Source organism: Solanum verrucosum, unplaced genomic scaffold, assembly GCF_900185275.1.
Source record: "Solanum verrucosum unplaced genomic scaffold, falcon-dt-bn FXZP01000255.1, whole genome shotgun sequence".
NCBI lineage: Eukaryota > Viridiplantae > Streptophyta > Magnoliopsida > Solanales > Solanaceae > Solanum > Solanum verrucosum.
In genome coordinates, this window is record NW_026020006.1 from 251,702 (window position 1) to 278,499 (window position 26,798).

The 26,798-nt window shown below is 32.9% G+C and overlaps 3 protein-coding genes across 3 annotated transcripts; all 3 read left to right on the forward strand.

Moving 5' to 3' along the window:
* Window positions 1–389: 389 nt before the first annotated feature.
* Window positions 390–6,657, forward strand: LOC125819509 (OBERON-like protein). Its single transcript, XM_049498945.1, has 3 exons — window positions 390–625; window positions 1,631–2,732; window positions 5,970–6,657. The coding sequence occupies exons 2-3, from the start codon at window positions 1,643–1,645 to the stop codon at window positions 6,527–6,529; spliced, it is 1,650 nt and encodes a 549-aa protein (XP_049354902.1). The 5' UTR covers window positions 390–625; window positions 1,631–1,642; the 3' UTR covers window positions 6,530–6,657.
* A 6,271-nt stretch (window positions 6,658–12,928) lies between these two features.
* Window positions 12,929–17,809, forward strand: LOC125819510 (CASP-like protein 2B1). The gene is made up of 3 exons (XM_049498946.1): window positions 12,929–13,208; window positions 15,057–15,189; window positions 17,282–17,809. Exons 1-3 carry the CDS (start codon window positions 12,985–12,987, stop codon window positions 17,528–17,530), a joined length of 606 nt encoding a protein of 201 aa, XP_049354903.1. The 5' UTR covers window positions 12,929–12,984; the 3' UTR covers window positions 17,531–17,809.
* Window positions 17,810–18,784: 975 nt separating this feature from the next.
* LOC125819666 (transcriptional adapter ADA2b) lies at window positions 18,785–26,430 on the forward strand. The gene is made up of 13 exons (XM_049499131.1): window positions 18,785–18,977; window positions 20,514–20,569; window positions 21,146–21,324; window positions 21,611–21,676; window positions 21,820–21,945; window positions 22,029–22,104; window positions 23,172–23,232; window positions 23,332–23,390; window positions 23,476–23,547; window positions 23,861–24,080; window positions 24,171–24,381; window positions 25,012–25,275; window positions 26,044–26,430. Exons 1-13 carry the CDS (start codon window positions 18,928–18,930, stop codon window positions 26,233–26,235), a joined length of 1,632 nt encoding a protein of 543 aa, XP_049355088.1. The 5' UTR covers window positions 18,785–18,927; the 3' UTR covers window positions 26,236–26,430.
* The last annotated feature ends 368 nt before the right edge of the window (window positions 26,431–26,798 follow it).

Below are 26,798 nucleotides of genomic sequence, written 5' to 3' on the forward strand. Positions count from 1 at the left end.
CTATATATAAGTCGAAATCAAATAAATCATTATTATTAATTTATAATGCTACAAAATATCAAAATCAAACTATAAAATAATGAATCATATCGAATTAATCTAATATAATAAAAATATAATATTTTTCAAAATTTTAAAAAATTATCGAACCGAAATTTTCAATACCTTTAAAAACACATAGGTAAACATAAAGTCAAACACGCGGCTAACAAATGTGGGTCCAATGAAAAATTAGATACTGATCCAATTTCATCTGAGAAATTAAAAAAATTAAAATAAAAATAATAGTAATATTAATAAATTAAATTAAAAAATAAAAAAAATTCCAAGTCATCCGACAACCGTCTACTTGCCAATTCGGTCAGCAAATTTTTTCTTCACTTTCCTCTCTTTCGTCTTCACAAAAAAAAAAAAAGGGTAAAGAAAACATTAGCACAAAATAAAAATAAAAATCGTACCTTTATGAAAGGGAAAAAATTTTGAGAGCCCATTTTTTTCAAATTTTTAATTTCTCTTCAAGACCCCTTTTTTGTTGTTGGTTTTTTTGGTTTTCAAGAACTAATTTTTTGTTTATTGATTTAACTGTTGTGGTTATTTTATCAACCAATTAAGGAATTTCAGGCAGGTAATTTCATTTTTTATACTAACCCCAGATCTTGTTTTATGTTCTTTATGCTATATGTGTATGCTGTTTTAGCTATTTTTATATTTTTGAAGGGATTTGAGAGTTTGGGTGTTTGTTGTTTTTGTTTGATCTAATGTTACTTGCTCAGTTTTGTGTATTTTAGTAGCAGATGTGCTTTGTTTGCTATGAATATTGGTAGTGTTTGATATAAAGTTAGAAACTTTTGTTAGTGTTTTGATTTAAAGTTAGCTGATGTCCTGTATTTGCCCTGTTCTTGAATGTATAAATGTGAAATATTGTTAATTTTTTGGATGATTCTTGTTAGGGTTCGGTATAAAGTTAGTAATTTCTTGTTGATACATGACCAATTGGTAGTATTAGTGTTTGTTGTTGGTAGAGTTCATGGCATAGTTTTTTTTTTTGAAAAAAAGAGTGTAGTACATGCACCATCGGATATTAGTAGAGGTGTGTTTGATAAACATTTGGTTGTAGTTTAGGTAGGAAACTCGCACATCGAATAGTTCAGGTATGAAACTCGAAAAACCAGTATACTTTAGGTGTGTTTTGACACTTCACTGTTCAACAAAAAAAGTCTTCTTTTTTTCTTTGGAGTAATGGAAGTTGGAACTAGAGAGAAAGAAAAGCAAATGTTAGCTTGAATGTGCTAGTTTTTGGAAGTAGGAGATATCTGATATCAGTTGTAAGATATCTTTGCTTGTACTTGGAAAGATATGATGTTCTTTTTTTCCCAGTTTAAACAAAAACAAGCTTTGTATACTTTTTGTTAGATATGTTTTTAAGTTTAGAAAGACGATGTAATATATCTAGTGATTATTTTTTGTTTCTTTCGAGGGAAAGACTTATGAGCGAGTTCAAAATTGTGTTTTAGAAGTGAAAATGCATTTGAAGCAGACTGGATCAGACATTGGTTTTGTTTGTTTTCCGTTTAGCACATATCTGAACATTTGCTGATGGGAACCTTTTGTGACTTATTTTGATCACCAGCGTCGCGGATTAATGCTGCCTCCACGCCAACAACCACGGCCTGGTGGACTTCAGACGTCTTTATCCTTGGTCGTCTCTCCTGATGCCTGTGGATCTCCTAATCCTCAAGAGCGTGGCTCAACCTCTGATCAGGTTCGTGACTCACCATCTGAAAGTGCTAGCTCACGCGAAACTTGGCCAACATCTGAGGCTTTGATGGCGAAAAAGCTGGAGAAGGAGAAAGAGAATGGCTATGCTGAGCACTCTGTTGTCCGCAATATGTCAAACTCAGACAAAATTTCCCTTCGAGACATTGCCCGAGAAAGAGTTGACGTTATAGCTGACAGGATGCGAAATCTCCCAGATGAGTATCTAGAGAAGTTCAAATATGAACTTCGGGTCATTCTTGAAGGGTCAGGTGGTGCTCAGCACAGAAATGAGTTCCAATTCCTCCAAAGGCTAGTGAATAGTAGGGGTGAGTTGACGGATGGAATCCTGTGTTTAACACACCGCACCCAGCTAGAAATTCTAGTTGCCATCAAGACGGGAATTCAGGCGTTCTTGCATCCCAGTGTCAGTCTCTCTCAAGCTTCTCTCATTGACATTTTCTTGTATAAGAGGTGCAGAAACATAGCATGTGGTAGTGTGCTACCAGCAGAGGAATGTAGCTGCGAAATTTGCTCGAAGAAAAATGGTTTCTGCAACCTTTGCATGTGTGCTATTTGTAACAAGTTTGATTTTGAGGTCAACACTTGCAGATGGATTGGTTGTGATCTCTGTTCTCATTGGACACATACAGATTGTGCCATTAGCAATGGGCAGATTGGAACAGGCCCTTCTGTTAAGGTTGGAGCTAGCTCAGCCGAGACGCTCTTCAGATGCCATGCTTGCAGTAGGACATCTGAGTTATTAGGTTGGGTTAAAGATGTGTTCCAGCACTGTGCTCCAAGTTGGGATGCGGAAGCTTTTGTTAGAGAGCTCGACTTCGTCAGGAGAATTTTCCAGAGAAGTGAGGATGCCAGAGGCCGTAAGTTATATTGGAAATGCGAGGAACTCGTTGAAAAGCTGAAAGGTGGTGTTGCAGATCCTATGGCTTGTAAAGTGATCTTATCCTTTTTCCAAGGTGAGCCTGATATCTTATTTCTTGTCCTAACTTTTTTCTACACTATTTGTGATTGGGGCGTAGTTGATAAATGATTGACTGTTCTGGACCACACTTGAATTGGTCTGTCCAAGATTGAGAAAAGGTTGAAATGAAAGCTTGATGCATCTAACAAGAAATCAAATGTAGCAGGTTAACGATAATTTGATTATTGGTCCTCTGCTCTCTGGCTTTGTTGATCTATAGTTAGTGTTCTTTAGTAGGCTAGGCTGAATAAAAAGGTGTACTATTACAGTGGCGGAGCCAAGAATTTTACTAAGGGGTGTCGCAATATAAAAGAAGTAGAGACATGTAGAAAATAAAGGGAGTCAACGTATTACTGTATACATAAAACTGAAATTTTGACCTAGCTAAACAATGTAATTTTCCGGCGAAGGGGTGTTAAATGACACCCTGTGATTGGATCATTTACTCTACCGAGAAGCTCGTGCAATGATTTCAAGTATCTTTATCTATTTGAGAAATAACAAATCATCTCTTTTAATATTGAACTTTTAATTACAATATACTCTTGGCCAAACTTCAACAGTTTTCACAAACCTATTAGCCATACATTTTTTTCAATCTTTAAAGCCTCAAGCATTTTGCATAGATTGGTGGCCCTAGGTAATTGGAATAGTGGAGGGATAGGAGAAGAGTTGCATGCGCACAAACCAATTAGCATTTAGGACAAAATATTGAAAGATGGATCATGGAACTTAGAAGTAGATGTAGATAGAAGAAACTAGTGATGTTGAAAGGAGATGAATTGCATGCAACAAAGAATACGGTTGTGAACACTAAGAGGCACAAATCAATTAGCATTTAAGGACATGATATTGAATGATGTAGCATGGAACTTAAAAGTGGATGGAGATAGAAGAAAGTAGTGATATTTGAAGGACCAGCACTAGAGGCGGCGTCAGGATTTTTAATTTAGGGGTTCCAGATAACAATCCTTTTGGTTTACTAGGTTCTGAATAAATTATTTTTATATATTAAATGATTCTTTTAACACAAAGTCACAAATACAAGGTTTGAGCCTAAGCTACTCGGTTCTCCATTGTCTAGGGGCTAGGACCTTGACTATCGAAATCATGGCGGTGGAATGACAAAAGATTGTGAAACCTCTAAAGAGTATAAGAAGCTAAGGGAGAAGCTAAAAAATCTATTAGCAAATGAGTTGGCTAAACCTTGGCAAAGCTATTAGGGACGTAGAAGGGGAAGAAAGAAATGTTTAAGCTAGGACGGATGAGAGAGAATAGGCTGTTGATGTAAGCTAGTTTAAGTGTGTTCAAGAGGATTTGCAGAAAATTTTGACAAGAAAGAGACAGGTAAAGTATTGATCAGCTCGAATAACAAGGATATCTTTATAGATCTTCAAACATCCGTGCAAATGATCAGGGTAGAGATAGGCTGGTTTGGAGAGAAGGAGAAGAAGAAAGGAGGAGGAGAATGATGTTTTGCGAATTCCCTTCATGTATGAGGAGCTAAATCGTCCTTTAATGTCACAATCCGGTGGATATCGTTCCCGGATCAGACCAAATTCACTCAAAGTCATTACCAGATTATAATTTTGAATCTGGCATAATCTGAAGAAACTACGAGATAAATCCAATCTGACCTAATATGTAGGCTAATCTTGCCTTCTAAATGACCCACCGTCTAATGGTTATGGAGGACACTAATTGCCTATTTAGTAATTTAACTAAAGTTTTTTGAATTCTCCTACTACCTTATTCTTTGATTTTATTATTACATGTTATTTCCTCTGCTTCAGTTATTGTACTATTTATTGTTATTACTGTTCTTTTTTCCATTATTTTCTATATGCTTTCTTCACTGCTGTATTTCCTTTTCAATTTTTTATATGTTTTACTTGTGCCGAGGGTTTATTAGAAACAAACTCTCTACCTACACAAGGTAGGGGTAAGGCTGCGTATACACCACCCTCCTTAGACTCCACTTGTGGGATTATACTGGGTATGTTGTTGTAACTAAAGTTCTTTTGAATTACCTCAAAGCAAAAAAAGATTTTTTTTTTATGTAATTTATCAAGTGAAAAAAGATTTTTCTTGCCCTCACCACACCCCCACCCACCCCAAAAAAAGAGGGTCAACTAGAATGACCATATTCTGACAAAAGTTTTAGGCAGTTATTTGTCTGTGCATTCATTAGGTTCATCACATTTTCTTACACGAGAATATGCATGGAAACATTGTTACTATTATGTGGATATTAATTATTGGACTGCAAAATATAGAATTTATTTGTTAGGACGATTGGCCGGAAGGTGGATCTTTCATTGTATCAAAGTGGAGAAAGTGGAAAAAATCGTGGAAAGTGAGGTAATAGTTTGGTTTCTAGCTGCTTTATCCGGGTGTAAGTATGATCATCTCTGGCTAATAGTCCTGACTTTTCTATGCGATTTTGAGCACCTAAGTTGTGCATTTTAATTAGTGTAGAAAGGATTTAATTAATGTTTCATCACAATGTGCAATTAATTTGGAACTGCTCGTCTTGTAACGAGACAGGCGATGTGAGCATGTTGCTGTCTCAAATAACATGTAAACTTGCCCGTAGGGCATATTGATCTAGTAAGAAGAGGCGTAGCTTGTGATGTCTGGATTAGGCTCACGAGAAGAGTGTAGCTTGTGATGCGTGGATTAGGCGCACGTCACGGATTTGAACCATGTCGTAGACAAAAACCAGGTATTTGGAGCGGACCCATCATCCAATGAGTTTTGAACCATGCGCTACTATCCCTTGGGGATTTCTTGATAATTGAAAAAAAAACATGTGAACTTGATTTTCCAATTTTTATGTTTGTGGATTGTTTATTGAAGAAAGTTGGTTTCATTTCTAGTGCTTGGAGACTCTTCATTTTTTGTCTTTGCAGATTTCTTATTGTTTTCCTGATTTTGATTTGCACTTGAAGAACTTTTCATATTTTTATCGCCTATTTATTCTAGCATTGAATGATTGATATGACTTGATCGGTAAGGTTTGCGTACATCCTACCCTCCCTAGAGCCCTCTTGTGGGATTACACTAGGTATGTTGTTGTTGTTGATCGGTGTTGGGTAAATTCTTGGCCTAATGTAAGGTATTTACCGTCTTTTTCTAACATAAGCAATGTAATGGAGAAATCAAGAATCTCAAATACATCTATAAGTTTTACATTTCCTCTTTAAATTTTTTCCCCCCAATTTTTACACAGATCTTGATGATCCTTCAAAGAGTCAAGACAATGACGAAGGTGGTCGGCCCATAGCTCCACTAGAAGCATTCGGCAAGATTGCAGATGTAGTACAGGAAGCCATCAGAAAAATGGAAGCTGTAGCGGAGGAAAAGATGCGGTTGGTTAAGAAAGCACGGTTATCTGTCGAAGCATGTGATCAGGAGCTCAAGGATAAAGCTCGGGAAGTGACCATGCTGAAAATGGAAAGGCAGAAGAAGAAGCAACAAATCGATGATATTGAAAGCATCGTAAGGCTTAAGCAGGCAGAAGCTGAAATGTTTGACAAAAAGGCGGCTGAAGCTAGACGAGAAGCTGAGAGACTGCAACAAATCACACTCGCCAAGACAAACAAGTCGGAAGAGGACTATACTAACAGGTATCTGAAACAGCGATTATGCGAGGCTGAGGCAGAGAAGCAGTACTTAATCGAGAAGATGAAGCTTCAGGAAAGTTCACGAGCATCACAGAGCAGCGCCGGAGGAAGTGACCCTTCCCAGATTATGTACAGCAAAATCCAAGATTTGATCAAGAATATGTAGAGTTGTTGCTTTCAAAGGATACATATAACTCCATTTGCTCCGAAATTTACTAGGCTTTCTGGATTTATGAATTGGTTTTAAACTTTTGGTCTTGATAATTTTTCTTTTCAATCTGTGCCTTACCTTTTCTAATCATAATAGCTCTAAAAAGAAGGGCAGCCTTGTGCTCTAAGCTCTCGTTATGCGCGAGATCCGGGGAAAAGTCAGATGACAAGGGTCTATCGTATGGAGCTTTACCCTACATTTTTGTTAGAGGCTGTTTTCACAATTTGAATCGGTGACCTTCTGGTCACATAACAACAATTTTAAATGGTAGGAATTGCTCTTGGTGTGAATGTAAAAAGGCAACCTAATGCACTAAGCTTTCCGTGCGTGTGCAAAACTTCTAACCAATTATTTTGCTAGAACAACTTAAAAGATACTTCTAACATAGTACGCTATTGTCTGTTTTGAGTCGATCTCGTACGATTTTTTTCAAATGGCCTCACACCATTAATAGTATCACTACATCTTATATGGAACTTCCTTTTCCCTCCCTTCCATTTACCAAACTTTGTTCTCACACCCAACACTAACCTTCTACAATTATTCAAACTTCATCAATATATAGAGTCGCATTAAAAAAAGAAGAAGTAAATAGGATCTTTCTAGTCGATTTTTATGATCTATTTAAACTATAAAGTCTTAATGAGCAGAGTTATTTAATATATGTTCAGTAGAAGATAAAAATGTATCCAATAAAATATTCAAAAGCACTATCCAAAATATATCCCATAGAATACTAAAAAGCACTAAGTGATCTAGCCGTCAATGAAGTCCATAAAAAATCTATCGATTTTTTCTAATATATTTACGTAATCATAGTAAATTAATACGTATAATCGTCGGATTAAATCCCCTACCCCACCCACCCCACCCAAGCAGTACCTGTTCAAAAGGACCATATTATCTGGCCAAACTAGGGACAAAGTTACAAGTTGGGTCTGAAATGTGGGCACAAAAGAAGAAGATTGAGATATAACATATATATGGTCAATGACCAAGCATGCAACATTAATAATGGAAGCAACAACTCAAATTTGTTGTTGTTAACTCATTAAAGGGAAGTAGTTATAGAATTATAATCGAACGGGATCATTCAATACAACGGTATGAACACGATACCAAGGCAAACTCATGGAAATACCCTTTAAATCAAAGAGACACTACGTAACTTTAATGCATTGAAAAAGACTATAATATGACTATCCTATGGACCACTCTTTTTCAGTCGATTATTTTCCAAACAAGAGTTTTTATATTGTTGGTAATAATGAAACAATTATGTTCATAAAAATAAAAGAGAAGCAAATTTATTCTATACTTGATAATTACCAATACACAATGAGGGAGTTGATCCCATTTTTATTTTGTAAAATTATTGTAAACAAAAGGACAATAAACGCAAAAATTATGTTACAACATTATGGACTATTGGACTTGTATACTCCTCCAAATATCTACGCACTTCGTTTTAATTTATTTGATCTATTTTGCCTTGACAGAGAGTATAAGTAAATAAAATTTTTGGATCTTAGGATTTTAAATTAAAAATATATCAAATGTATTAAAATGACTTCTAAATCTGTGGTCTTGAACATGTTATGTGGAAAGTTAAAATTAAAGGATTACAGAAAAAATCTATTTTTTTTAAATGAACAAAAAAGAAGAATAAGCTAAACAGATTGAAACGGGAGAAAACATTTGGGAGTTTCCTTATATCATACACTCCTTCCATCCATTTTAACTATCATTTTAGCTTCTTCTTTTTTTAACGTTTATTAAGAAAAATAATAATAATAAAATATATATATAGTTACCAAGTTATCCTGATTTAAATATAAGTAGAGTATTTTTTTTTCCTCTTAAATATTGTGCATACTTTTTAATATATAGGGTATAATTAAAAGTAATTATTAACTTTAATCTTAAATTTCTAAAATGATAATTATTTTAAGATATATTTTTTGAGATAAAATGATCAATCAATTTGACACAGTACATTTCCCACTTCAATTCTTGACTATCCATGCAATAATAAAAGATGATAAATTAGGGTGGCATGTTGCCTTATATATCCTTTTTCCATTTTTTTCGAACCTAATACCCGCATAATAATATAGTAAAACTAAGGTGACATCAAATTAGGCGAAATTGACCTATGGTGTTTGGTCGAAGTTTTAGTAGGTAAACACTCTCTTTTTATATAATCAATACTTTAGATTTCCCTTTTTCATATGATTTCATCTCAAGCTTTTATCATCAACTTTAACATTAAATCACTATTTATAAATATATATATCCAATCTGAATTCTAGCATCTACTTCTTAAATGATGTCGAATAATAGTGCTTGCGTTGCTAATTATAAAATGTGACACGTAGAGCACATGTAAGGCACATTACTTTATTTGTTATAAAATTTATAACAAAAAAATAAGACAAAAAAATAACAAAATGGACCACCATCTAATGTCACTTTTGCTATTTTTCAGAAAGAAATGGGTCATCATAAATTCTATCACACCTACCATACACTAAATGTAGGATTTAAAGGCACCACCTTACCCTCATCAATCTCTGCATCTTGGGATAAGAAAAAATAGGTAAGAATTTATTTGAGTTTGGTATTTGGATCAAATTATCCTATTTTTAGTTTATAATTAAATAATTTCTCCATTCATTTTTATTGGTACACTATTTTAAAAATAAATATACATTTTTACTTATTATTTTTAATATATCAAGAAAAGATATAAGAGAATTCATGTTAGTTGCTTATTCTTCAAATGATTTTTCCAAAGACTTAATACTCCATTTAATTCATATTAATTGACTTGTTGAGATTTTTTTATTTATTCAAAATAAGTGAATATTCAAAGTTCAAAAAAAATTGTTGAAACTTTTTTTTTTCATTTCATATTTATCCTTCATTTAGTGAGGTTCTTAACTAATTTACGTTTTCTAGGAGACTAGTTTGAAAATAATCAAAAGAATAATAGTGAAAAATAGTCTTTAATTTATCTCCTTAAATATTTTTCTTAAGGAGTGTGTTATATCCCCAATAATTCACTTAATATGGACTAGAGGGAATACTCAAATCAATTACTAATAGGGATAGTGTGGTAAAATAATCATGTCAATTGTTGTTTTCTTAATTGGTGTGCCAAATATAAATGTGATAAATAAAAGTGAATAAAACAATAAAAATAAAAATTGAAATATATATTAATTAATTATAATTTGTCTAGTTTCCTATTATTATTATTATTATTATTATTATCTTATTATTATTATTATATTATTATTATTATTATTATTATTATTATTACTATTACTATTACTATTATTATTATTATTATTATTACTAGTATTATTATTACTATTACTAGTATTATTATTATTATTATTATTATTTTCTATACGATTCTCTTATTATTGTATTTTTAATTGATTGTTGTTATGCTTTATTTAAATAAAAAATTTATGAGAGACAACCTCTTTACTTTTATTAGGTATCAATAAAACTACATTTTTTTTTTCAAACTCTACTAATAAGATTCAATATATTATCCTTTCAATAATATTGGCTTCTTCCCATTGTTTGTGTCCTAAATTTCAAGTTTTGTTTCCCAAGCTAGCTACTTCTTATTAAATGCTAACCCCACATTTCAGATTGTTCTCATTCAATGCAAAATTTATTGTTTTTTGTCCTCCTTAATTGCATGGTCAAGTGACGTGCTTTTCTCTCTCGTTTATACGTAGAGGCGTATTCAAAATCTCGAAAAAATGAATGTATCGTTATAAAAAAATGAATTTAAATTGTTATAAAAAATGAATTTTAAGATAAAAATTTGATTGATTTAATTTTTAATTTCATCACTGAACTTAAAATTTTCTTTTAATTTTCCAATAGAACAAACTTAAAAATTTGAAAGATTAAAGCTAAAATAAATAATAATAATAAAAATAACCAAAAATGCTATCAATAACTACTTAAAGAGGTATAATCCAATTTTAGAAGAAAAAAAGAAGAAGAAGATAGATATAAGATTTAAGTATCTAACCTCATTTAAAGAGGTGTATCCAATCATCCTGACATTATATGATACTTCAAGCATGGATTCACATCAATCCGGAGAACTCTCCCTAAATACGCCTCTGTCTGTGGTTTGTACATATATGACCAAAACACACTTGTGTGAGAAATATTTATTCATTTTCGATATTTACTAATTTACAGTCAAATTGGACGTGATTTGAAATTAAGTTGATTTGAAATTAAAATTTTTCTTGGTTATATCATTTGATTTCTTATTTTATTTTTTCCAATACAACAACGATAATATATTAACTGAACTATCATTAGTAGGGTCTGAACAAAACAACATATACATAAATCTTATTTTTATTTTGTGAAGATAGAGGGATTGTTTATGAAGAATCCTTGATTCAAATATAGCAAATTAAATTATTAATGAAAAAAGTAACAGTGAAGGAAACATGAAAACAAAAAGGAAAAAATATAGAACATTCGGAAAAGGAACGATAACACAACAACAACATAGTACGATCACAAACACAATAAACAATTGATGATATAACAAAAGCAAGAAACTACATACTAACTACATATAACAAAATCGGTGCTCTAGATTATCACTAAGCCTAATCATGTTGAAAAGTAAGACAACGCTCCACTGCCTACTAACCTTCTATCCTAATTCATGATCTCTATGCTCTCATATCTAAGGTTATGTCCTTGATAAGCTGAAGTTTCACCAATATACCTAGTCTAATTACCTATCCTCGATCAATACTGAAGTTGCACCAATATGTCTAGTCTAATTACCTATCCTCGATCAATACTTTCTTCAACTTATCTCTAACTCATCTCGTACCCATTATATCCAACCTTTCATATTTCTTTATTAGGACATCTGCATATTTTATCTTCACATGTCTAAATCATCTTAGTCTTGCTTCGCGTATTTTATCCATTATGAAAGTCACTTCCAACTTATCCCGGATATCCTCATTTTTAATATTATTATCGTGCTCCTAATTTGCCCACAAATTTATTTCAACATTCTCATTTTCATAACTTGTAGTATATTTTAGACATGAGAAGTTCTTGACTAACCAATACTCTTTCCTATAAAAAAAAATCAATCTAACCACTATTTTATGAAATTTATTTTAAAATTTTAATAATACCTTTTTATCACATAAAATTATAAAGACAAACCTTCATTTCATCCTTATTTTTATCTTATTGCTCCTAATTATTATTTGCCAGTAGTAACATCATGTGAATAATATATATAATAATTATGAAAGTAATAACATCATGTGAATATATAAGTGGATTATGTAAACATTATTAACAATAATACATAACAACCACTTAAGTTCTTTTTGGTAGTGTTATGCCAAAGCTCAAAGCCATTAAAATAGGACCACTTGCTCTAGAAACATTTTTTTTTAAATTCTATTCTTTTCGAATTTCACTTTCTGAAACTATATTAAATATATTATTATAATTAATCATTCATTATTAGATATTTACGCTGTATAATACTTATTTAAAGGGAAAACACTTTCTTCTTAAAAAAAATGACGTGATACAAATTTAGATTAATTAGATTTCCAATGTCAACTATCGAATATATAAAACCAAAAAGATAATAAAAAGAAGAAGTCATATTGATGTGATACAGCTCAGCTCCACCACTATAAAATCTGGAATTTAATATTATTATTAGTTCGTTTCAATTTTTTTTAGTTTATTAAGAAAATATTATTTTTTATAATAATTTTTAATTCTAATTTTTCACATCACATATTTAAAATCACGTATTAAAGAATATTTTGAAACATTCATTACTAGAAACAAAGTCTTTACCCACTGCGAATCAGTTGAAAAATTATGCTATACACCATAATTTTCCTACTTATTTTTAATCCAATCAGTTCATTAAAAAAATACATAATGAAAAATAGATTCTTTGAAATAACAAGAAATTTTCTAATTTCTGTACGAAAACACCACTATTTTTCTTTTCTCACAAATCCAATATATAAGAATAGCCATTGAACATTTTTTATAAAAAAATATTTTTTTTAAATTGTGATTCCACATTACTTTAGTTTATGATTATAAAAAACAATTACTCTTTTTAAAAATTTTACTAGTTAAAATTCGACAAACAAATTGAACAGGTATGAATGCACTACTAAAATAATGCCACAAAAAGTTAAAAACAAAATGTACTCTACTGCTACCACATAAAAAGTGTGAAAAAAGTAAAGTTCATTAGAAAAATCCTTCCTATATAAAGGCCACAAATAGGGGCAATAAAGTTTTTTATAGTACAAAAATTAAAATTTTCTCTTCACTAAGCTTTAAAAAAAATTATGAGTTATTTGGGCATTGGAGTGAGTCCTGGGAATGTTCCAGTTCATCATGGAAGTAATTTGAAAGTAATTGATAAAAGAGTAAGAATTATAGAGCTGATTTTGAGGTGTTTAATTTTAGGTTTAGCAATTATTGGTGCTGTTCTTATTGGAACTGATAGTCAAGTTAAAGTTATATTCTCAATCAAGAAAGAAGCCAAGTTCACTGATATGAAAGTTCTTGTGTAAGTAATTTTTTCATTTTTTTTTTTTTGGTATGAAAGATTGTGTTTTTATGGTGAATGAATGATTTTTACTTGTTTTTTTTTTTTTTTTGGTATTTGGTAATTCAAGGAGAAAATATTATTCAATGGTATGTGTTGGAGAAAAATGTCACTTATTAAATATTGAAATATATTTTCTGCCATACCAAACATATATTAAAGGTTAAAGATTTGAACTTTGTTGAAGTTCTTTGTGTAAGTGATGTTTTTTCTTTGTTTTTTGTAGCTTGTGTTTTAAATAAAGGTGTGTTTGGTATGAGAGGAAGTATTTTTCTGGAGAATGAATGGTTTTACTTGTTTTTTTTGTATTTGGTAATTAAGTAGAAGATATTATTCAATGGGTAAATACTATGTTGGTGGAGTTGGGGGTGTGGGGTATGTGTTGGAGGGTAAGATGTCATTTATAAATATCAATTAAATATTGAAAAATATTTTCCTGAAAATGTTTTCTTTTATACCAAACACATCTTAAAGGTTAAAGATTTGAACTTTTGTTGAAGTTCTTGTGTGACTGATGTTTTTTCTCTGTTTTTTTTGTAGTTTGTGTTTTAAATAAAGGTGTGTTTGGTATGAAAGAAAGTATTTTTCTGGAGAATGAATGGTTTTTACTTGTTTTTTTTTTTGGTATTTGGTGAACAAGCTAAAAATAGTATTCAATGGCTAATTACTATGTTGGGTTAAATGTAACTTATAAAATGTTTTTCAAAAAAATTGATCAACCAAATATTGAAAAAATATTTTCTTCCATACCAAACACAATGTAAAGGTTAAAGATTTGAACTTTGTTGAAGTTCTTGTTTAAGTGATGATTTTTCTCTATTTTCTCAGTCTTTTGCTTGTTTTTGTAGCTTGTAGTTTCAAAGATTAATCTTTGAAAAACAAGCTAAAACCAAGCAAAACAAACAGAGAAAATAGAGAAATCATCACTTACACAAGAACTTCAACAAAGTTCAAATCTTTAATCTTTAGGGTGTGTTTGGTATGGAGTAGAACATTTAAAAAAAAAAATATTTTTCAATTTTTCTATGTTTGGTTGTTCAAGTTTTTCAAAAAACAAACATTCACATTAATTATCTCCTCCCAAACGCCCCACCCCACCCTAGCCTCGTAGCCCCATGACCCCATCCCCACTCCACCAACATAGTATTTGCTTAAGTTATATACAAATATCTTCCAATAATATTTTCTGTTTAATTACCAAATACAAGAAGATTTTTTTTTAACTAAAAAAATGTAGTCTGGTGCACTAACCTCTTGTTATGCAAGAGATTTGAGTTAGGCCATACCACAAGCGTCTATTATACACATCATTACCCTGCACTTCTGCAAGAGGCCGTTTCTACGGCTCGAGCCTATGACCTTTTTGATTACATGAGGTCAACTTTACGGTTATGCCATATACAAGAAAATAAATAAAAGAAATTACTTATTTACCAAGAAAACATTCTCATTCATACCAAACACACCCTTAAGATGCGTTTGGTATGAAGGAAAATATTTTTTCAGAAAATAATTGACTATACCATACAAAAATATTAATATATTATGAGTGGGGTGGTGGAGGTGGGAGCTATGCGGGGTGGGGGTGGAATGGAGGATTGGGAGGAGTGGAATGGACTGATGAAATTTGTTTTCTTTACTTTCACCAAGAAAGTATTTTCCTCAGTTTCAAAGAACTTGTTTTTATAGAGAAAATATTTTTCAAAAGTTTTGACAGAGAAATTTGGAAAATGTATTTCTTGATGCCAAAAACACCCGTAAAGGTTAAAGATCTAAACTTTGTTAAAAATTTGAACTTTTCTTTTGCAGATTTTTAGTTATAGCCAATGGAGTAGCTGCTGCTTACTCTCTGATTCAAGTTCTAAGGTGCATTTTCAGTATGATAAGAGGAAGTGTTCTTTTCAACAAGCCCTTGGCTTGGGTTATTTTTTCTGGTGATCAGGTACAAGATATTCGTATTAGTTGTTGCTTCTGAATTTTGATTGATAAAAAAGGTTGATTAATTAACCCTTTTAAAAGTTGAAGTAACCTTTAGACTATGTTGCTCGGACTTTTTAAAAATGTTGATTGGTGCTTGTCGGAATTTTCCAATAGTAGTACATTTTTAGAGGATCCAACCCGGGTGCTGCTGCATTTAAAAACTGATCTGATTCAAATCAGGCATATCCTTTAGCACTTATCATGATGCACCTTATTTTACTCCGTTCTTAGTGTGGTTGGGATTGTTCATTGAGGGAATTATGGATAATATATTTTGTATCATGAACATGTAGCCGGTAACACGCTTATATTGGAGTTCTAATAGGAGCTGGTTCGTTAGTTTTGGTATGATCGTATTTGTCATTCCTAGTGCTTTAGATGCTTTTATCCCCGTTTTGGCACCCGCTTTTGCATTACTTCTCTTATTATCCCAGAAAGCAGTACAAAAGGTCTTGTTGCATCCTTCATTGCATATAAATTGTGGGACAAAACTGTCTGTACCCGTATGGCTAATCTCGGTTTTAGAGTTGGTCAATTCTGCTCTTTATATATGTGCCATTTTTTTTCTGCACACACATATATAGTAACGTTAGGCGCAGCAGGTTCTTTCGGACCTGCAGTGTTTCTAGTATAGATCCGCTGCTGGTCTCTACATAGCAAGAGTCTCGGGAAACATTTTTGAGTAGCTTAAGTAGTGCAATGAGAACCTTATTATACATTCTGAAAACAGGACAATTCTTCTATGTTTTATGACCGTGCTATCTTGACCGCTAAACCCCCTAACCAGCGAAATATGTGAGGCTTTGAATTTTGAAAGGCTGAAGACGGATGATTTGGTGTTGCTGCATATTTTCCATCCAACAATTTCCCCGGAAACAGCCTCTCTACCCCACAAAGGTAGAGGTAAGGTCTCCGTACATCCTACCCTCCCCAGACCCCACTTGTGAGATTACGTGGAATATGTTGTTGTTCAACAATTTCCCCAGAAATGCAGTGATGGGCATTTAATACAGTCTAATGCTGTCTTTTAAGAACAAGTTCTTAGTCTATCAACTCTTGGGACCAATGGTTAAAGCCACTGCCATAAATTGTGACACCAGAAACTGGATGACAACATTAAATGTACTCTGCACTTAAAAGATGAAATGAATGCTCCAGATAAGCTGGTGGCTCTGGCCCAAATTGCTTATGTCTTTTGGATATTATATTGGAAAATCGTTGTATAGTTCATTAACTCATATAAACCTTTAGAAATGTTACACACAACAATGCCTATGCCTAAATCTGAAACCACGTGGGGTCGGCTATATGAATTCTCACCAACCTGACCATGTTTCCTCAACTTCAGAAATGCGACACACCCCTAATACACGGAAAATATATAAAAATCATCCTGTCGTACCTATTGATCCGTCAAATCTTGTATACTATTTTTGTGGTCCAAATTCAACAGTTAGGAAGTTCAATGTTGAATGTTGTTAACCATCTTTAAAGGGTAGTTCAATAAGCTTTAACTAACTTATTTTGGGCATCAAGATGGACACTTTAACTTGGTCTCAATTCTCAATTGACAACTGAACACTCCAACTTTGAGTATACACATCTAGATATTTCTACTCATCTCCGTGTTAGTTGAACACTCCAACTTATAAAATGATCATCTAGAAACCTCCAAAATTTAAAAATTTATGTGCCACATCAGCATCAAGTGTCCACGAGATACATTTTACTAAGTTGGAGTGTTTAGTTGTCAGTGAGATCAAGTTGAGGTGTCTAGATGTGGACTCTCAAAGTTTAAATACTTACTTGCCAACTGAGGTCAAGTTCGAGTATTTGTGTATGTATTATGCACTTTTTACTTTTCATTTGCTATGCAATACTCAAATATACCCTTTTAGCCTTCTAGTGGACTGTAAATATCTAAGTTCAAAAATAGTGTATTTGTAATTTTTTTTTTAATTAACGCCTTCATGAAGAAGTGTGACTAGTAATCTGAAAAGACAAGTTACGTGCTACAACAGATTAAAATACAGTGACATCTTTTTCACGTGCAGTTGATGGCCTACTTGAGTCTGGCTGCAGTGGCGGCAGCAGCGCAGTCTGGAGTAATTTCCAAGTTTGGTCAACCAGAGCTACAATGGATGAAAGTTTGCAATTTGTATGGCAAATTTTGCAACCAAATTGGAGAAGGCATTGCAAGTTCTCTAATAGTTAGCCTTAGCATGATTGCTCTCTCTGGTATTTCAGCATTCAGTCTCTTTCGTTTGTACGGAAACAACGGAGGAAAGAGTAATGCTAGATGATCATCTCTCCGAGCGTTAGTGGACAGAGTTAGTTGCAGGTATCCTTGTAAATTAGTCGAAATATGCAAAAGCTGACCTCGATACCTCGATTATCAAAAGCAAGAAAAAGTAATGCTAGATGATGAGTAGAGTAGTAGTAGCTTAATCTTGAACTTGAAGATGTGTAACTTGGTGGATATTTGGTGTTTTGTACTATGTTGTCTTATGTTGAAACTATTGTATAATTAAATGATTTTGGTTTTTCTTTTGTAAAAATTAAATCAAGACTAATGTTGGTGGAGTTATACTTTACCTTGTTTCTTAATTTTACACGTGTATTCATCGTTAAACAAAGAGTTATAACGTATATATATCGAGTTATATTTTATCTTGTTTCTTAATTTTATACGTGTATTATATAAATAAAGAATTTTAACTTATATAAACTGAGTATATGAGAAATTTTATACTCGTTGTAGTGTTACAAATTGCAACTTACCATATATATACTACATGTAATTAATTGTTAAGTGGCTTGAGTTGATTATGTAAGAAAGACGAGTCAATTGAAAATTATATATTTTTTTAGATTGAATCTCTCTTTTTAAAAAGTCGATTCTCGATCATTCTTCGAAGTTAATTTGAAAATAAAATATTTATTTTGTGACATAAGGCTTCAACTTCAACGAAATTACACCAAATCATTTTCGATAATTGAATCATGGATGAGAAATATGTAGTAATAAAAGGTTGATTGACTTGCCAAATCATAATATTTTCATGTAAACAGAATATACAAAATATGAATTAATTTACTAAAAATCTTACTTCATCAAACACAAAAAGCATTTATCACCATTTTTCGTTTTGTTTGGTTAGAAAAAAAAACTTATTTTTGCAAAGGTTATCTAAAATACTAATTTTCTCCAAAATTTTTCTCTAACTAGTTTTTTCAACCAAACGCCATCGAAATTAAAAAAAATAATGGACTTGATATTTGATATTTATTTTGCCCCTTGATTAATTTGAATTCAAGTCGGAAGTTTTGCGTTACAAATAAAATACTTTTAGATAAAAATGATTCCACTCCATGGCTCAAATACAAAATTTATATTTAATGATGAAAAATTGTTTATCAATCTATTGTATCCGTCGAGGATGGTTCATAACTTAAAATATTCCTAAAGCTATGAAAAGGGACTTGAAGAAAAATAGAAACAAATAAAATAAAAATATTTATCTGAAAAATATAATTTGTAGAGGGAAATACGATTCTAAAAAAAAAATTAAAAAAATCACCCAATGAACTTCACCAAAAAAACCCCAAAATTTTCAGTGTAACATCCAATAATTGTATCAACAAAATACCCAAATTGGGAAATTTTACTGAAAAATTTGTCAAAATCAATTCAGAGTAAATGGGTCGCTCTCGTGGGAATTTTCAAGCTGATGAAGATCCCAGCCAGAGGTTGAATTTTTTTTAAATTTTTTTATCATCTCTATTTTTTACAGTAATTTTTAGCTTATGGGTGTCTTTTAATTTGTATAAACTACTAGTGACTGTTGAATTCTTGGTTTTTCTTCTAGTTTTTGTGGTAATTATTTGAATTTTTAAGTCAGTAGATGAAAGTATCATTAATTGTATGTTTTAAGTACTAATGGGTGTGAAATTGTTTAGGTTTATCTTGTTTTCTTGGTAAAGATTAAATTTTTATTGCTAACATTGAGTAGTCAATTGTATATCTTTGAGTTATAGGTTTCAAACTAGTAATGGGTATTAATTTGGTGGGCTTAGCTTGTTTTTGTGGTAAGATTAGATTTTACTGGTAATGATTAGTCAAATGTTGAGAATTAGCTCTAGTTTGTGCTTATATTGTGCGAGGGTGAGCGTTGGCGCAATGGTAGAGTTTCAATATTAGATTTTTATTCCTAAATTGGTTAGGCAATAGTTGAGAGTGTGTAGGTTTAAATTACTAATGGGTTGGGTTTATCTTGTTTTCTGGTAAAGATTAAATTTTTATTGCTAACATAGAGTAGTCACTTCGTGGCGAGTATCTTCTAGTTATAGGTATTAATTTGTTGAGTTTAACTTTTTTTTGGGGTAAAGACTAGATGGTAAGGATCAGTCAATTGTTGAGAATTAGCTCTATTTTGTGCTTTTATTGTGTGAGGGTTAGCATTGGCGCAATGATAGAGTTGAATTATCAATTTTTTGGGTTTGTCTTCTTTTGGTGGTAGAGACTATTTTATCGGTAATGATTAGTCAATTGTTGAGAAGTTTAGCTCTAGTATATACTTTTATTGTGGGAGGGAGAGCATTGATGCAATGGTAGAGTTGCAATATTAACTAAAAAAAGAGGACAATCCGGTGCACCAAGTTCCTGCTATGTGCGGGTCTGGGGAAGGGACGGACTACAAGGGTATGTTGTACGCCTTACCCTGCATTTCTTACTTCTGTAAGAGACTGTTTCTACAACTCAAACCCGTGATCTCCTGGTCACATGGCAGCGACAACAACTTTACAAGTTGTGATATTAACTTCTTGTGTTGATCTTCTTTTAGTGCTAAAGAGTAGATTTTTATTGGTAATGATTAGGTAATTGTTGAGAATTAGCTCTAGTATGTGCTTTTATGGGGTGAGAGTGAGTATTGGCGCAATGGTCGAGTTGCTCTTCTGTGACCTACAACCTCTTTGCAGAAATGCCAGGGGAAGACTGTGTACAATATATGCTCACCCTTCCTCTACCTTGCGCTAGCTGGGGTACTGATGTCGCATTGGCATTCCCTTTTAATTTATGAGCGAGCTTATTGAATTTTGGCATTATTAATATACCCTTTTCTTTTCTCCAAAGAATAGGACGTACTAATGATAATGATATGTGAGCATTACTTATGAATTTTATGTCTTTAATAGATGGCATTAGAGGAGAGTGGATACTGTCTTTTTTCTTTTCTCAGTTGTTTCTTGCTGATTTCCTGTAGTTTTATTACCCGTTTTGTTTAGATCAAGGAGGAAAAAGAATGCCTCAAGTGGAGACAATTTAGAAACTGTGACCACTGGTAAGTTTCGTCTAACTAGTTTTTAACTATTTAAATTCAGTTCAGTTCTGATTCTTGTGGATGGCAGATTATTATAGTTGATTATCTTTTTTTCTATTCAATTCATTTTAGGTTTTTGAATTTTGCGATCTGGCTAAGGTCTTTTTTCCATTAACTTAGTTTTAGTGGTAGATGAAATCAACGGTTACTAAAGTTTAAACAGGATCCTATTTCCCTTTTCATTTTTGAAATGACAATCCATGTCCTTTCACCAGAGAAGGATAAAATTCCTAAAGTGCAGATTTTTCTGGATGTGTACCTTCAGAATGATGTCATTGTAGCTCAACTTTTTATAGACCAATTTGTTAGAGCTGTTTCTTGCAAGCATGAATTTCTTTTAGAGCCCCAACTTTTTCGGTATAAACATATGGCAACAACCTTTAAATTACTAAATAAAGCATGACAACAGTTATTTTAGGTTCCAAACATAATTTTGAAATATTTGTATATCATTTGCATGAGCCATAACTTACTTGTGGAGTCTTTCAAATTTGCAACCACTCCTCGTATCTTGACATAATGCTGTTGATTACTCAGGTCAAGGGACAGCTGATGGCAAAAGGGCCTTGTATCACTGCAATTATTGCAACAAAGACATTAGTGGGAGAACTCGTATAAAATGTGCTGTATGTTCCGATTTTGACCTATGTATAGAGTGCTTCTCTGTTGGTGCTGAGGTGCATCCTCACAAAGGCCATCACCACTATAGGGTTATGGTTAGTTCTTTCGTTCTTCTTTATTTTTAAATTGATAAGTATGGTAGTATGGTTAGTTCTTTCTTCAAGCTCATATCAGTAGTAATACATATGAAAAACTTCACTTGACAAAAGAAAAAAAAAGTGCACTACAGCATGGACATGATGTTGTTGTTAACTCATGATTTTTAGAAGCTTATTTTGTGTTTTTTAATGTTTCCTCTCATCTGTTTGGGAGCTAATATTTTAGCACTAGGTATCAAAATTGGTGCATTGTTCTATTGACCTTCTTAGTGTCTTTGAACAGGACATCTTAGCTTTCCCGCTTATTTGCCCAGACTGGAATGCTGATGAAGAGATGTTGCTTCTTGAGGTGTTATTTTGAGAACCCTCTTTTTTGGACACCTCGTGTCTTCTTTATTACTGAATTTGACTTTTTACTTTTCCCATTAAGTAATCATAACGCCAATACCCCTTTTTCTTATTGTCTTGGTTCCTTGAATTTGCTATGCCTAGGGAATTGAGATGTATGGCATGGGTAATTGGGCTGAAGTAGGTGAGCATGTAGGAACAAAGACAAAAGAAGCCTGCATTGACCATTTTAAGGCCGCATACTTAGAGTCACCTTACTTTCCTCTACCGGTAAGAAACTTATCAGAAATATTTTGCAAGTTTAATTCTTTTGACTCACCATTTCACCTGCATTTTTCCTTTTCCATTTCCAGGATATGACTCACGTCATGGGGAAAAACAGAATGGAACTCATTGCCATGGCTAAAGGGAATTTTGCAGATAAGAAAGGTTAGGACCGTAATTCTCAATTCTGATTTCTCTAGTTACTTTCCGTGGTTGTTCATCTTGAGAGCCTGATCTTCTACCATTAGAATAACAAAATGATGCTCGGTGCAACATAAGTAATGGTCTTGAGATCAAATTTTTTGCAGTTACATATCTCGTTAAATAACTAACAGTGGCCTGTGAAATGATTCTATCTGTACTAAATGTAGAAGTGTTTTGTCTATCTTCTTTATTGTACTAATAAAAATATCTATTAATTAAAAGCTAAATAAATAGGAACAATAGTAACTCTTGGAAATCTCTTTATGAATGTATCTAATATATGGTATATATATCAAAGCATCACTTATTACTACTTCTGTAGATGATAGTTGTGTTACTTCTCTTTTACAATAAATTGATATTTGTGGTCAAATATGGAATTTAAATTGATAGTTAATTACTTAAATCGTTATTAATATAAGACACCCCAAAACTCTCCATTCACTAAAAACTAAATGTACAATTTGTTTTTATTGATAGTTTCGGTCTTTACTTTCGTTGTATAATCCGCTGCACCTTCTGGATTTTGCGTATGAGTTCCAGTGTGGATTTTGTAATCTACTGCGTCTTCTGGATTCTTTGTTTTCAATAAAATCTTGAATACTTTATGAAGAAAATTATGACAGAAAAAATCAAGTCTAAATTACAAAAAGCTAACGTCAAAGGATGTGAAATTAAATGAAACAACTTTTAACATCAAACCGAAATAACCGAAAAGATGATGAAATCAAATTTTACTTCAACTATACAAACGATATTGGAAAACATAAGGATTCAAAAGATATTTCCAATTTATCGTGAATAGACAAATTAAATGTCGTATCTTATAGTTGCTTGCATACTACTTGCTCATGGGTACAAACTTGTTACAAAGAATTCATGGTGAGGGCGGGGATTCGGATAGGTTGATGAGAATTCTTGTGGGAGAAAAGTAGGGATTCACGTGGTACTAGGAGTTGAGTGTTTTATCTCGATTACAATGAATCTTTACAACATTTTGTTACATCTGATGTTTGTGGCTATTGCAGGACTCTCTTCACTTGGTGAAGTTGTTCCTAAAGATGAATCATTCTGTCCGTCTCGAATCAAGTATGAATATCATATTCTATATTCTGTGTACATGGTTTATTGTCTTTTTTCTGTTCTAATCATCTAGTACTCACTTTCTTCTTGCATGCTTGCCATTAGAGTTGAAGACACTCATAAAATTGGTCCATCAGGACGTTTAACTTCTGTATCCAATGCGGGTAAGACCCTTTTTGGTCCTATCTGAATGTAGTAATTACTTTATGTTATGGACTTTTTGAGCCGCTAACAGCTTGGATGCTGCAGGAATCACAGGCATAAAAAAGCCATCCAGCAAAACGCAAATCAAAGATCAAAATGAACCTGTTAAATTTGAAGGTATGGCAACTTATCATTCATCACTGAAAAAAATTGTGAAGGAATTGCTCAGTAATAGTTAATTCATTACAAAAACAACGACAACATACCCAATGTAATCCCACAAATGGAGTCTGCGGAGGGTAGGATGTACGCAGACCTTACTCCTACCTTTGCGGGGTGGAGAGGTTGTTTCCCATAGACCCTCGGCTCAAAAGAAGTGTAGACAAATCATGGTAGAAAGGAAAATAACAATGACAAAACAGCAAGATAAACAGATCAAATGAAGCAACATGTAATAGGGTGAACGCTAAAGTAAATTCGTTGTTGGCAGATAATTCAGGCAGAAATTTTGGAGGCAAGAAACCGAAATCTTTGAAGGATGATGGATCCTCATTGATGAAATTAAGTGGATATATTCCCAAGAGGCAAGAATTTGATCCTGAATATGATAATGATGCGGAGCAACTATTGGCTGATATGGAATTCAAGGAAACTGAAACTGAAGAGGAGCGCGAACTTAAGTTGCGTGTTCTGCGTATCTATTCCAAGAGGTACTTTTTATTTCCTCCGTCACATGTTTCATGATTTCTTCAGTTATCGTATTCCTTCAGAGTCAAGTAAGTTTCAATGAATAATGGCAGGCTTGATGAAAGAAAGCGCCGCAAGGATTTTATTCTAGAGAGGAATTTACTCCAGCCAAGTGAATTTGAGAAGAATTTGTCACCAGAAGAGAAAGATATATGCCGACATTATGATGCCATTATGCGCTTTCTATCGAAGGAGGAGCATGAAGAATTACTAAAGACTGTGGTCTCAGAACATAGATATCTGAAAAGAATACAAGAACTCAAGGTGCGAAACTCTGCTCTGTTGTTTATTATTGTACCTTTTCTTATGAAACTAAACGTCGGCTTGTATATAGAAGCTCAGTAAATTTATAAAATTAGAACCATATGTCATTTGACTAATCTATGACTACATTAGCAAAACGTAATACAAAATCGCTTTCTATCCTAGCACCCGAGGGTATGATCTAATGGTCAATGAAGAGGGTTGGAACCATGAGGTCACCCAACAGAGACCAAAATATTGCTCCCTCCGGTCCATTTGTATTTGTCTAGTATTGACTTGGCACACCCCTTAAGGAGCAATAAATAGAATGATTTTTTTACTATATTACCCCTTGAATAGAATAAATTCAATGTTTGGGAAATGACTATAGCTAATAATAAGGGTAAATAAGGAACTAAGTGATAAATTATCTCTTGGTTTTTCAAATTGGACAAGGAAAAATGGACATAGAGACTAGGTTATTTCTTTCAATCTGTTCAAGCCTTTATGGACAGAGTTACCCGGTACCTATGCTGCTGGTGGGAGTTAGTAAGTATCCCGTGGAATTAGTCGAGGTGCTCACAAGTTGGCCCATACACCACGAGTTATAAATATAAAAGGAATCACTTTCTTTCCTACAAAATTATGCAGGAAGCGAAAGCTGCTGGTTGTCGTTCGTCTGCCGAAGTTGATAGATACTTAGAAAGGAAAAGGAAGAAGGAAGTTGAAGAAGGTGTTCCGAGAAAAGGAAGTTCTCAGATTGGCCCAGTGATCCAGGAAAGCCTGAACATACCTGCTTCTTCTGAGTCACTTGGAATACATTCAAATAGAAAACCTTGTAGCCAGGCGATTTTGAGTTCCGACACCGATTCAGGTGTTCCAGCTTTTTCTGCAGGAGAACTGTTATCTGAACCAGTAAGTTTTCAGATTACTGTTTTTTAAATGAATTCTTCAGCAACTATGACTTGTTCTATTTCTTAGACTTGTGTCTTGGACTCATTAAATGGAACAGTTCAATTTAAATGGTGCTGGAACCAGTGGCACAGCGTTTGTACGTGCACACACATGGAATAGCCCCCCCCCCCCCCACACACACACACACAAAAGTTGTTCGGCTTCAAATTTATATAAAGTACACAGTAGTTTTGAGAAAAAGTAAAGCCTTGCAATTCCATTGTCCCACATACAAGTCGAGCTGTGATAATAGACCAATGACTTGGTAACCACTTTCTTCTTTTTCTTTGTTTTAAACCAGATGCTTCTTATCCTGTTTTCAAAGTTTTCATTGTTGATTTAGCCATACACTTCACATGTTTCAAGTCAAGTTGTGATAATAGACCAGTTCGACCTGGTAACTACTTTGTTCTTCTTCCTAGTTTTACACCTGATGCATGAATGCAAGAAATAACAAACTTACATCACAATGTCTTTTTCTTTGTTATTTTGATTTTGGTTGGGTTAACAATATCCTTCACATGTTTCAAGTCGAGTTGTTGTGATAATAAATCAATACGACTTGGTAACCACTTTGTTCTTTATCCTAGTTTTACACCAGATACATTAACACAAGGAATAACAAACGTACATCAAAATGTCTTTTTCTTCGTTATTCTGATTTTGGTTGGGTTAGCCATACACTTCAAATGTTTCTGGCGATTCACGTGTGATCTTTTCTTCTTGCAGGAGAAACAACTATGCCGAGAAATCAGGTTATCGCCGCATCATTATCTTAGGATGCAGGAGGTCCTTACAGTTCAAATTTATAGTGGCAATATCACTAGAAAATCAGATGCTTATCCCTTGTTTCAAATAGAAGCAACTAAAGTAGATAGAGTTTATGATATGCTTTTGAAGAAAGGAGTTGCACCCTTGTAAAAATTTGTCCTGATATTGTTTTTAGGTTTAAATGACATCTCTCAGTTTTTTTTTTCCACTCATTTCCTGGCAAATTTATAGTATTTTTTTTCATTTCTAGTAGGATAGTTCGGTGTATTAAGCTTCAGCTATGTGCGAAGTCAGAGAAGGGTTGGACCACAAGGGTTTATTGTATACAACCTTATTTCCATTTCTACAAGAGGTTGTTCCCACCGTTTGAACCTATAATTATTTAAAAAATTATTATTATTATTATAAAGAGATTTGACCATATTTAAAGATTAATATACATTTACTCATGGTGGGGTTCGGTAAGAATAAGATTTTATTTTTAAAAAAAAATCTTTTTGGTTCTTATTATGGAGCAGAAACACTAGAAACTTCCTATATGCACCACTCCCCCCCCCCCCCCCCCCAATTTTTTTAGCAATCAAAGTATCTTTGAATAATATTCCATTTTTTATTATTTAGAGAAATCTCTAGTACAATGGAGAATTTATTTGTAACCAGAAGCATTAAGCATTTATGGATATTATACTGTTCAATAACAGTAACAACAATAA

Excerpts from the sequence above, each read along its gene's own strand:
- LOC125819666 (XM_049499131.1), top strand. The coding sequence starts at position 18,928 with ATGGGTCGCTCTCGTGGGAATTTTCAAGCTGATGAAGATCCCAGCCAG. Across the intron at positions 20,570-21,145 it reads TTTAGAAACTGTGACCACTG|GTCAAGGGACAGCTGATGGC; the intron begins GTAAGTTTCGTC and ends TTGATTACTCAG. Across the intron at positions 21,946-22,028 it reads CACCTTACTTTCCTCTACCG|GATATGACTCACGTCATGGG; the intron begins GTAAGAAACTTA and ends TTCCATTTCCAG.
- LOC125819510 (XM_049498946.1), top strand. The coding sequence starts at position 12,985 with ATGAGTTATTTGGGCATTGGAGTGAGTCCTGGGAATGTTCCAGTTCAT. Across the intron at positions 13,209-15,056 it reads ACTGATATGAAAGTTCTTGT|ATTTTTAGTTATAGCCAATG; the intron begins GTAAGTAATTTT and ends TTTCTTTTGCAG. Across the intron at positions 15,190-17,281 it reads TTATTTTTTCTGGTGATCAG|TTGATGGCCTACTTGAGTCT; the intron begins GTACAAGATATT and ends TTTCACGTGCAG.
- LOC125819509 (XM_049498945.1), top strand. The coding sequence starts at position 1,643 with ATGCTGCCTCCACGCCAACAACCACGGCCTGGTGGACTTCAGACGTCT. Across the intron at positions 2,733-5,969 it reads GATCTTATCCTTTTTCCAAG|ATCTTGATGATCCTTCAAAG; the intron begins GTGAGCCTGATA and ends ATTTTTACACAG.